General features: G+C 34.7%; 1 protein-coding gene across 7 annotated transcripts in view; it reads left to right on the forward strand.

The window, feature by feature from the left end:
* Positions 1–8,434, forward strand: part of SGIP1 (SH3-domain GRB2-like (endophilin) interacting protein 1) — a 226,544-nt gene extending 218,110 nt beyond the window's left edge. For all 7 annotated transcript variants that reach the window (XM_011994958.1, XM_011994955.1, XM_011994960.1 and 4 more), the window contains 4 exons: positions 2,744–2,946; positions 4,376–4,440; positions 4,989–5,153; positions 6,418–8,434. In XM_011994958.1, the coding sequence (XP_011850348.1) occupies positions 2,744–2,946; positions 4,376–4,440; positions 4,989–5,153; positions 6,418–6,440 (456 nt within the window). In that variant the 3' untranslated portion in view covers positions 6,441–8,434. The remainder of the gene's footprint in view (positions 1–2,743; positions 2,947–4,375; positions 4,441–4,988; positions 5,154–6,417) is intronic.
* The last annotated feature ends 4,278 nt before the right edge of the window (positions 8,435–12,712 follow it).

Consider the following 12,712-nt stretch of genomic DNA (forward strand, 5'->3'; position numbering starts at 1 on the left):
ATATATTATATGTGAATATATTATATATTATATGTAAATACAGGTAGATATCATTATTAAATGTACATGTAATATATGTATATTTGGGAGTGTTAGGACCTAGCAGATACATATATATATTTAATTTTTTTATTTTATTTAATTGGTTTAGAATGCAATCCAAGTATCTGTACTTTGTATAAGTTTCTCAAGGGAGTCTATGCATCCTATGCTTTGGAAAACATTTATTTAAATTGTTGTAAGGAAACCATTTAAAGTGAAATATCTATATAATGGTATATTTTCCAAAAATGCAAAAGAATATAATTTTTCCTTGTGAGAATAGTATATACTCTTCAAACATTATGGATAATACTGAAAAAATATGTAATATGGTATAAATTCATCACTTACAAATTAAAATATAATAGAAAACACATTTTATATAACTTTTTCCCAAAATATTTTAAAATGCTTAGTGACTGCTTTATGCTTTGAGAGAAATGAAAGGAAATAAGAAAGGAAAACTCTAAATGTAATTCTTTTTCTGAATGAGAAATTAAATTTCAAGGCAGAAGTTAAATTTCATGTATGGTTTGCATCCCCAAAGTGTGAAAATAAGATGGCAGTTCCTTTCCTTCGTGGACGCTAGTTATATACACTGCATGTACATCTTCACTTCAGATAAAAAAAATTTTTATTCAATAAATCCTATAGAGTTTTTTCATTTCCGTGTTTGTTATTAAGTAAATCTAGAAATTAGACAGGATTCACCTATTGCAGTATGAACTTTGTGTAAAGTATTAAAGTGTAGGCAAGGGCTGGACATGGTGGCTCACGCTTGTAATCCTAACACTTTGGGAGTCTGAGACGGGAGGATCACTTGAGCCCAGGAGTTCAAGACTAGCCTGGGCAACATAGTGAGACCCCGTCTCTACTTTTTCAAAATAAATAAAGTGCAGGCAAGATAGTGAATTCTAGAATTAAGTCAGCTTTCTACTGGCCACTGACATCAGGTACTTAGTATCCCAGAACCTCAGTTTCCTCATCTTCAAATAAGGGTAATAATGATATCTACCTATTTTATAGCTTGCTATAAGAAGTTAATAGCCTAATATATTTCAAAGTAATTTGTGAAATGTAAACAGCCCAAGACTTGCTGCTTTATTTTAACGTGTGCTCTGAAGAATCCCTTTTGCTGTTATTTAGCTGTGTTTTTGTTGTTGTTTTTCAACAATGCAAGGAATTGGGTGGAGAAGCACAACTAGCATTTTGTGGAACTGCCCTTAAACGCAGCACATTTAGTTTCTGGCCCAAAAGCATCCCCCAGAAATTGGGACAATCAAAAACACATTTTCATATATCCAAAAAGCACTTCCCCAGGTAGGGGAACTATAATCAGGTTGAGAACTACTGCTGACGACAGAGTTCAGAAAAAGGGGTGGGGGAGGGGGATTCTGCTCTGCTTTTGATCTGCTTTAGTTAATAGATTTCTAAATAAATGTTTGCCTGCAGAAAGCATTATGCTGCCAATCATATTCAAAGTTTAAAAACTATAATGGTTAACTAGCTTAAATTGTCATCAAAAGCCATATCTGTCATTTTATAAAAGAATCCATTTTGGGGCTTGTTTCTGCCACAGCCACTCCTGCCTTCAGAGTTCAATCTACCCTCAGGACCCTTCTCCATGGTGATCATATGTGCAGGCATTTCCTAGACAGTTGTTTATATCCTTCAAAATCAGCAAAGCTCATCACACTCCATGAATAAAAATCCAAGGGCATAGACACCACTCATCTGATCCCTGCAATGTACATGTACTTGTGAGAGGTGACTTTCTTAGAGACTTATTCAGCGCCATAATGAATGATCGAGAAATTGTAACACTGTAAATTTTTCGCTATGGACCCAGAATTCACATCAATATTATTGTCTTTAGATCAATGTTTGTTGATTCTTCAAACCTGGCTTTTTCTTGGTCAAGCTCACAGCTGATTCTAATTAGTGTCGACAGTAGATTCCAGCGCTGTAGCACTTCCAGTTAAAGGAATCCCAAAGGAAGTAAAAACTGGAAGTAACTTCCAGTTACTCCCTTTGGGATTTGCCAAAGTAAGGACTTGAAACCAGGTATGAAATCCCAAAGGAGTAATAATAACCTACCCTAGTCTAACTCACTGGTTTGTTGTTGAAGAGAAAATATGGTAAGAATATTAATAGGTGGCATTTATCAAAATGTAATTCCTAGTGTGTGCTAGGCATCCTGCTGAGTGTTTCACAAAAAAAAATCTCCTTCAATCTTCCTGACAACTCTATAGGTAAATATTATTGTTGTAATTCCCATTTAGCAGATGAGGAAAGAACTGAAGCTCAGAGGGGTTTAGGGACTTGTCCAAGATCACTCAGCTTATAAGTGGAGCAGCAGAATCAGAATTCACACCTGGGACTGTCTAGCTTCCTGGCCTCAGCTCCCAGCCAGTGTACTATTCCACCTCCTTAACTGACATGAAGTGTACTGGAAACTCCAAAGTGCCACTGAGACTAGTAGCTGCTATTTTTAGTCTGTAACAGTTTACCTGAAACACCCAGCTCTCTCTCACAGCACCCTTCACGGTGCCTGTCACTCACGGTTGCTTGTGAACAGCATAAACAACACTATGACATTTTGATGTCTAAGAATATCCCTGTGGGAGAAAATCATAGCTTCTGGTTTTGTTTCAGATTATTGGTCGAGCCTTAAATATTCTCTTCCCTGTCATTTGGCAAGGTGTCTGCCCAGGGCATTCAGTCCACGCCTCTGAACCTGGCAGTGAATTGGCGATGTGAACCTTCAAGCACTGACCTGCGCATAGATTACAAATACAATACAGATGCAATGACGACCGCTGTGGCCCTCAACAATGTGCAGTTCCTGGTCCCCATCGATGGAGGAGTCACCAAGCTCCAGGCGGTGCTCCCACCAGCAGTCTGGTAGGAAGCCTCCTGTTCTCTCCACCAAAGGGCTCCTCTGGGTCAAGGGGTCATAGACTTCTTAGCGCTTGTGTGTCCTGTAGGAGGAGATGACAGCGGGCCTGTGTATTACGGTTCAGTGCAGGAAATAGAAACCGCTGGTAGCTATTTTAAGCAAAAACTAATTCAACAGGGACTTCAATGCTCACACAATGGTGGAAGTGCTAAAGGAACAGGCTGGATCTCCAAAAATGCCTCCCAGAGCTCTACAGAACTGGCCTGCCACAATCCAGGGAAGGAGAGAATTTAGAAGGCCACCGGTAGAGCCACAGCATTCAAGAAGCCACAGCTGTAACTCTGATCCTAGGACCAGCAAGCTCCTATTGGTACCTCCTTAAGTGCTTCTTGGCACCCACAAATTAGAGGCTAGAGTGGACCCCTGGTGTTAGAAGATCCCCACATCTGAGTTAGACTGCTGGTCAGAGGAGAACAGTCAAGAAAGCTGCGGGAGAATGACCTCTGCCTCCTTTCTGTCTTCTAAATCTCAAACCGTGCATGCAATTGGTAAACCTAATTTGTAACTAGGACTCTAACTGCAAAGGCCTCTGAGAAATGTAGTGTTTCATTTTGTAGCCTCTGAACTATAAAAAGGCACACTAGAGAAGGTATGGGACTAGAAACTGAATAGATACATTGTGCCTATATCATCTGTTATAAAGGACTTGTTCTAGAAAGAGCATTTCATTTTTCCATATGACTGTCAGAAGCAAAAACTGGAATTTGTTTTAAAAATGAATGTCAGTGGCTTAAGCCTGTAATCCCAGCACTTTGGGAGGCCGAGACGGGCGGATCACGAGGTCAGAAGATCGTGACCATCCTGGCTAATACGGTGAAACCCCTTCTCTACTAAAAAATACAAAAAACTAGCCGGGCGAGGTGGCGGGTGCCTGTAGTCCCAGCTACTCGGGAGGCTGAGGCAGGCGAATGGCATAAACCCGGGAGGCGGAGCTTGCAGTGAGCTGAGATCGCGCCACTGCACTCCAGCCTGGGCAAGAGAGCAAGACTCCGTCTCAAAAAACAAACAAACAAAAAAAAAGGATGTCAGCCAGATCATGACCCCAATTTAAATTACCTTAATTAATTGATTAACTAATACTTCCATCTATCTTCCTATGTATCTGTTTCAGCAAATTTTTTTTTTTTAAATTTTAGCTCTACTTTGTCCTCTAAATATTCATTTTACCGTTTTCTAGCTAGTTACAATAAGGACAGGGAAAAAAGAGATTTATGTATGTTTGGGAGGGGAGAGAGAGACAGGGAATTTTAAAATTGTTGTGAAACTTTTCAAGCTCTATTTTTAAAAATTAATACTATCTGGGAAAAAAAAAACAGCATCCACTAAACAAAAACTCTTGGATATGCAAAAACCTTTTACCTAATTCATTTTTAGGAATGCTGAACAACAGAGAATATTGTGGAAGATTCCTGATATCTCTCAGAAGTCAGAAAATGGAGGTAATGGAATCACAAGCTTATTTTATTTAACATGTAAAGCTAAAATGGCTTTTAGGTATTTGCCAACTATTACCCAAAACATGTAGCAATAAAAACAAGCAGAATATTTCACTCCATTTTTGCATTTACTTATTTCAATTAATAAAAGCAAATAATTCTTCAATCAATTCTCTTTTACCCCTCTTCTACAGACTCCACATCAAATTATCGTTTAGGCCTTTTAAGGAGGCATGTTTTCATCCTGTGTCAGATTCCACACTCCCTGATTAGACATTTTTCACTCTCCTCAGATATTAATCATAGGTTGGAAAATGCAAGGGCTTCCAAGTAGCACATCTTCAAATTTTGAGGTACCATCTCACGAAAGTACACTTTTACCAGTGTGCAAATAGAGTTGCTCATAATATTCAATGATAAACTTCATTTAATCACCATTTTGTCAATGAAGTCTGATTTTGTATGTTAATTTTTGAATGCAATCTCCAAAATTATATCCAGAATATTACATTGACTGTTACCTTGTAATAATGTTTGTTTGTTTTTTTTAGGGGTGGGTTCTTTGTTGGCAAGATTTCAGTTATCTGAAGGCCCAAGCAAACCTTCTCCATTGGTTGTGCAGTTCACAAGTGAAGGAAGCACCCTTTCTGGCTGTGACATTGAACTTGTTGGAGCAGGGTATCGATTTTCACTCATCAAGAAAAGGTTTGCTGCAGGTAAATGAGTATCTTGATTTTTTCATTTGCATAAATAATGTTGCCTTAGCTACTCTTCCTTAAGAGGAATAGATTGTGATTTTCTCATCTTTTTCCTCCACCTCTTTTCCACTCCCAACCCCCATCCCAATTAGAAAACAAACCAGTCATTGAATGAAGTAGAAATAGGACAATGAAATAGGACAGTGAATCAGAAGTCAGAAGGCTCTGACTTCTAACTCTGTTTCTTAAGTGGGACTAGTTGTTCCCATTATATAGATGTATATACTGAGGTTAATGGAGTAAATCCTACTTTTATTATATTGATGAACGAGACAAATACTGTTTGCTTTTTTTTTTTTTTTTTGGTGAGCTGCAAGCTCCACCTCCCAGGTTCACGCCATTCTGTCTCAGCCTCCCGAGTAGCTGGGACTACAGGTGCCCACCACCAAGCCCGGCTAATTTTTTGTATTTTAGTAGAGACAGGGGTTCACCATGTTAGCCAGGATAGTCTTGATCTCCTGACCTCTCCTGACCTCGTGATCTGCCCACCTCAGCCTCCCAAAGTGCTGGGATTACAGGCGTGAGCCACTGCCCCCAGCCTTGCCTTTTAATGTATCTCCCACCTGAAAACTTTTTATTCTCTGACAGGGCTTCATAGAGTTTAGACTTGTCAGGTTTAGCTGAGATCTGGGATAATCTATTTTTCATTTTAATCACAAACTCAAAGAATCTAGGCCACAGATCAAAAATGGTCACCCATAAGCTGAATGTGGCCATGAGACAAGTTTTATTTGGCACAAACCATGGGGTTTTGTTTTGTTTTTCAATTGGGGGAGAGGAACGCTCTAATACTAGAGTGATTATACTTTTCAGTGATTTGCTGGGATAAATCCTGGTTTTTCATGCCTGTTGTACTGATGTAATTATTAATTATACCCTTTTCACTCTCGAAAATGATCCAAGTTGGAAAATCAGTTATATGAGCACCCTTTCTAAAATAAGTTGCATTCTCACATCCAGAAATAAATCTCCCAATCTATTCTGGGCAAACCCCAAACCTCTGCAAATTGTGGATCTATGGAAATGTGAAAAGTCAACTAGCCGATCTGAAAAATTGAAAATTGATTTGGAAACATTATGTATCTTTTATTTGTATTGCACCTCTAAAGTATGCAGTATCTGGCTGCTAGGGGTAGGGAAGGAGGAATAGAAATGTTACCCATATAATAATTACATTATTGAACTAGCAGATAACGTGTTAACATGTTGTTTTGTTTTGCAGGAAAATACTTGGCAGATAACTAATAAAATCTTATGCAAGGATTTGGAGGATTCATATAATGGAGAACTGATGTATGAGAAACAGGTTTTAATTTTGGTTTGATGAAAACAAACCAATATCTGCACTTGGGATATATCAGGTGGAAAGTCAATGACTTTCAGCTGTGATTTCCCTCACACAATACCATGATGACCAGTCCTACAGTATTTACTTCTAGGTGTAATATTGTTAATGGTTTTAAAATGTAATTATTGTATTTGTAAATTGTACTCTCATTCCAGTAAAGCAGTTAGACACTTGAGTTTTAGCATTTTACCATTCCTGAAATGGATGTAATTCAAACTGTGGTATGTAAATTTAATAGTAGTATTGTTGAATGGCACAATGCTTACAGAGGTAGATTGCATTTTGTCAATATATAAAATTTAAATATAATATTGATAGCTGTCATAAAGGGGGTGCCACACATTAAAGAAACTTAAGTGGAACCAGAAGAAAAAGAAACAAACTTACTTTTCTTCAATCCTTAGTATGTTTTACTCTAGTGCTAAATAAAAATTCTATCTTCAAATGTTTAGTGGGTTAAATTGAGAAACTATTTCAGAAAAAAATTCTAAGGTTACAGCATATTCAAAGAAAAGCATTAGTTACCACTTTTTAAAAAGCTTTTTTTTCAAACTGCAAATTTCATAAAAATGCAAACTGTGTAAACAGGGCCTCTTATTTTTATAACTTGTGTAAAAAGGGAAAGCAATTCATATTTAAAGTTTAAGTATATTAAATTATAATCAAGAGTAAAGAAGATGTTGAAGTCTTAACTACTCGCCCCTCTCTACAGTTTAGCAAATGTGGGGATTGCTGAATAATCAGTCAGACTAAAACCAAAATTGTGATTTTAAGATTTCAAGACTTTCCATAGCTGAACTGGCTAACAACTTTTGCTTAATTACTCTGAATAGATGATCTTACTCATCCAGTATGGGGGAATGATACCCCGTGTCTTCCTCTTTCTCCACAGGAAATCAAAACACTGAGACTGAGAATTTTAGGGGAAAAAAAAGTCCCCTGTTTAGATCCAGAAGGATTTTAATCATTGTTTATATCATTTGAGAATGAAAAAATAAGCTTTATAAATGAAATTCTATTCACATTACTGTGTAATAAATTTCCTTTCAGATGATTAAGATTCATTGTATAAAACTGTAAATCTTTGCCATTCTTGGAGAAGCAAGAGGAGAGTTACCAAAAATGTATGTCATTTCATCGTTGCAAGGTATAATAAAAACTGTAATTATTCAATCTGGCCCCACCATATGAACATTTAGAAAGACGAACTTCTTCGGGAGTCTCAATTGTAAAACCTTCCCTCATTCAGATCTGAAAATGTTAGTTTTCCTTTAAGTCCTAGAACTTATTGAAACATAAACCAATTTCTATTATAGGTTATGTTATTAAATAACTATAATTATTAAGTTATTATTTTTATAATTAGTCGTTAAATTTTCATTTTATATCCACTCAAATTTAACAAAGAATCTTTAGCCCCTTTAAATTTTAGAATCAAATTAAATTTTCAAGGTCTTACTTCTAAAATGAGATTGTGACTGGCAATTGTTTACAGTGCAACTTTTTAAATTAATCTTTGTACTCCTCTATTAGTGCTTGCTACCAAAAGAATGTTCCAGATGATTTGTTTTACCCTGGGAAAATTCTTACTATTCAACAAACTCTCAGTTGGCTCCCTAAAGCAGTCTGGTGTTGAAGTTTCTTTGAACAAACTAATTAGTATACTCATTTTATGTAAAGGTATCCAATTTGGTTTTGAAACCAAAATAGAAAATGCAAAATTCTAAATTCCATGAAACATGGAATTTACGACACCAAAATCAATGGAGAGTAAGTAGCAGAAAACTGAGAATTGTCCAGCATATGGATATAACAATGTGTTTTTAAGTAATCAATTCATTTAAAAATTTGAATATTAATACAAAGCATATTAAAAAACGTGTAAATATTACTGGTTCTCATGTCTTTGTATTTATATTTTATTTTGTTTTATTTTGTATAGCTCTGGAATGAATTAGTAATTAAACGCAAGGGTTTTTTCCCAAAAAATAATTTTATTGATTTTTTAAAATGTAATTAAAAGCATAGATTACAGTAATCTCTAACATTATTCAAATGTTTCTAGGGACTAAATTAGAAACTATGAAGAAATCCTGTAATTCCTTAATTGGTCTTTATGAAACAGAATGGGAGTCAGCAATTTCAAAATGATTGAACTATGAATAACCAGAACCTCAATAGAAAATGTATCCCTTCATCTCTCAGAAAAGACGTCAAATAATAACACAGTAAGCTGGTATCAGGGATTTGTATTTTGACATTTTGTTGTTTTTTTTTTAATTTTGTAGATTATAATCTCCTGTTACATCTATATCCACAGTACTGTAGATTAAGAATTCATGTCCTGAAAATGATCCTAGGCAATGAAAGAGTCCAGTTATCAAAGACATTAAGTCAGATTCATTTATTCATTTTATTCCCAAGTCAGAACAAAATGAACTAGTAGGTATTAAAACTATTTTCAGTACTAGGGGTTAAAACAAAAAGAAATGGTTCCAGTTAACCAGAACACCATTTCCTGAAAGTTATGGTCTTTAAAAGGTTCTGCTTTAGCAAGATAAAAAGTATAAATGATGCTACTTTATTTTGGCAACATGGAAAGTATGTTTTTCTTTTCCAATAAATTCCATATTTTCATGAAATTTTTAAAAATAAATTTTTATTAAGAATTAGTCTGAATTTTATCATAATTGAAATTTATAATTACTAAGAATTAAATTTTTAATCATTTTTAAAGTTGTATTCTTCTCTACACCCACAGCCAAAATGGAAATTCACTGTATGGTATTTGGGAATATATTTCACCTGTAAAAGAAAGAATGTCCACAATTCAAAGGGTTTTGAGTTAATAAATAGGAATCCCTCAGTCAAACTACAGAATTTTTTTCGCTTTATATATTCTTAGTCAGCAAAGTATTTGAGCTATAATTACACATATTTCCACTTCTAAATCTTCTTTTAGAAAGCAGATAACTATAATACTACAGTTGGGTCTACCCCTAACTCCTGCTGTATGATATTGGACAAGTCACTGCCCTTTTCAGTTTCTCATCTTTAGAATGAGGAGTTGGGATTGCCAGTGGTTTTCAAGCTTTTCTTAACAGCAGGGCATTTGTTTCTAATAAAATTGCACATGGAATCCTGGTAGGCAAAACAGCTCAAAGAAATGCAGGAGTTTCTCCAACAGTTTAAATCAGGGCTCCCCAAAACGTGGTTTAAACACCATAACAACATGCAATGATCTGTCAAGTGTCTTCCAACTCTGAAGTTCCACAGTTGTAATTTATTCAGATAAACCACCTTTTGAGGCTTTATAAGCAAACTTGTAAAAATCATAGTAATTGAATGATACACAATAAAAACTGACAGAGTGTTTACCACGTAGCAGTCACTACAGATATTAGCTCATTTAATCCTCTTATCAATCAAAAACTTGTAAGTATTCTTTTTAATTCCTGTTTTACAAGTGATGACACTGAGGCTTAAATAGAATAATTAATTTCCCCAAAATGACACTACAGCTGAAAGTAACCCAGTTATTCTGACTGCAAAGGAAACGCCTTAATTGCTTTGTCCATCCTGAACAAAAAAAAAATCTGTTTTATGTCACTGTACATACTTCATTTGAATGCCAAGGTAAAAGCCACCATGAAAAACCATTACCAAAATAAGGATAATTCCAATAACAAAATTGTCAAAAAAGAATCACTGCTTCTCAAAGTATGATTGGTGTCATCACTTATTAATGTTTTGTATCATCACTTATTAATGATTTTGTCTTGGTCACCACTATGCCTAGAAGATAGTAGGGACTGATAAACATTGTTAAACACCGTAACAACACACAATGATCTATGAAATGTCAATATCTTCCATCCCTGAAATTCCATGATTCTACTTTACTCAGATAAACCACCTTTTGAGGCATTATAAGGTAACATGTATAATCAAGTTCATACAAGCTATACACAGTAGGCATCGATAAATTTGTATTGACAGCATAAACTTCTAGGGATGGGATTTGGGAATATACATTTTGATAAGTGCCCCAAATTTGAGAATCATTGCTCTAGTAGATCTCTAAGGTCCTTCTTAGTTCTGACATTATATCAGATTTTAAGCATTAAATTCTAAGATGAAAAACATTTTTCTAGTCAGTTTATTTTTCATTCAGTCCACTTAATTACCTACAATCTTAAAAAAAAAATATTTTTTTCCTAGGAAAATTCCTATCTTTTTCTTAAAGTTACTCTGTTATACTATCTCAGTCTCAAAGTAGCCTGAAATGCATTTTCTCATTTTCGTATTTCTGTCCTTTTCTTCAATGTCTTAAAAGACTTGAAGTAGAAGGGAGGTTGCAAGCTGTTATTTATTCAAACACAAAATCCTAATAAATGTTTCCTTCTTTGCAAGGGACATTCAGATCTCTAACTTGTGAGTTGAACCTATTTATTTTGTAAGCTTTTGACTTTACAAACATGTGGTATCCTCATTCTAAAAGAGTCGCACCAATACTTTTTCTCAAAATAGCCACAGGCTGTAAATTAAATTGAACAATAGAGTAAAATATGCGGATACATACTAAACAGATGAGTGTGTGTGTCTGTGTCTGTGTTTAAGCTTTTCCTTTTCCAAAAGATTATATATTTGAGCAAAATCCCATTCAGTCTGAATGTACTCATTTTGCCACATGGTTTTCTGATCAGCAATTTTTTTAAAAAAATGAAAGCATGATATTATATTTAATAATAGAAAAACAAGAGTGATCTCTAAATATAGCCTTGAAAGTTAATGTAATATTATGTATCCATACAATGAGTCAAATTAAATGGTTGATATAAATGTACAAATCAATCCAAGTCACACTGATTAAAGGGACTATTCGAATGACCAGCCTCACCACCTTTTACTGTGTGCACTTTCCTCTTAAGGCTTTATTGTATTTTCCCTGCTCCTTTAGGCTTTTTTATCACGTGGAAACAGTATCTAAATGCCATTCTCTCACTTATGAATTAAATATGGCTACCATTAATGTTCCTTTTTGTCAGTGGAGTGTATGGCAGGAAAATGAAACAGGAATACATTGCTTAAGTCTCTAAATATTAAAAACAAACAAACAACAACAAAACACTTGCCTTTCTCTTGTGTCATTGCTTCAATGTTCTGTCATCTTCTGCAAGCTAGAGTTGCATTGTTGATATCTAATTAAGATCTAAATATCTTTCATGAAGGAATGTTAAATGTAAAGTCTGTTGAGTTGACCATGGTGGATCTCTTGATTAAATCTCATGTTTAATACCTGATTTCTTTCCTAAATGGGTATGTCTGTGAGGAAAAGATACCTCATAGTTGACATTGACCATGAGTATAATAATTTATTCTCCAGGATTAACTTCTAAATTATTTTTCCTTTGATTTCTAACTGCCTCCTTCTATCTGCCTCCTTCTATCCCTAGAGTAATACCTTGCCTATCTTAAATACATCTTTATCCTTGTAAAAAAATGTTTTGGCAAAAAACGAATACATTTTTTAATGTCCCATAATGTTTTAAAGGAAAGAAGTAAAGAGTATTTGGGCTATGCTCACCAATATTCCAGTATTTTACAAATTGTGTTCTGGAAGATATTCATTGTGATCTGAGAACAAATGGTCCTATACTATAATTCTCTCTCCTTGGACATTAATAATAAATGTTAGTGTTTAATGAAGCTTAAGAAAGTTATTGAATGAGGTAAAAACTTTTTTTTTTCTAAGCACACCTTGAGAAACCTTTGGAAAAGTTTTCTTTTAACACTAGTTTATATATCCTTCAATAATTGTAAATAAAATAACCAGGAATGCTTTGAAAAAATGCTTCTGGAATTTTGTTTTAATTTTAAGGGAATTCCTGTCATTTCAAATGAATTGTTATCTATTTTAAATTTCATTAGTATCTCTTAGTGAATTTAACTTTATCATCTAAAATATTCAAAACAATAAAATTTTTTTAATTGTTTTTGTATTATTTTTAAGGCTTGCACCTATGACCAGCATATCAGACCCCTATCTGTTGAAGATGTTTCCAATCATTTGCAGTGTGGAATTAATGCCAGTGAATAATCTGCAGCAATGTTTTACTAAACAGCTTTAGGAAACAGAATCATGATAGATCCATGTTGACAGTATTTT

Source organism: Mandrillus leucophaeus, unplaced genomic scaffold (assembly GCF_000951045.1).
Source record: "Mandrillus leucophaeus isolate KB7577 unplaced genomic scaffold, Mleu.le_1.0 Scaffold464, whole genome shotgun sequence".
In the NCBI taxonomy this organism is placed as follows: Eukaryota; Metazoa; Chordata; class Mammalia; order Primates; family Cercopithecidae; genus Mandrillus; species Mandrillus leucophaeus.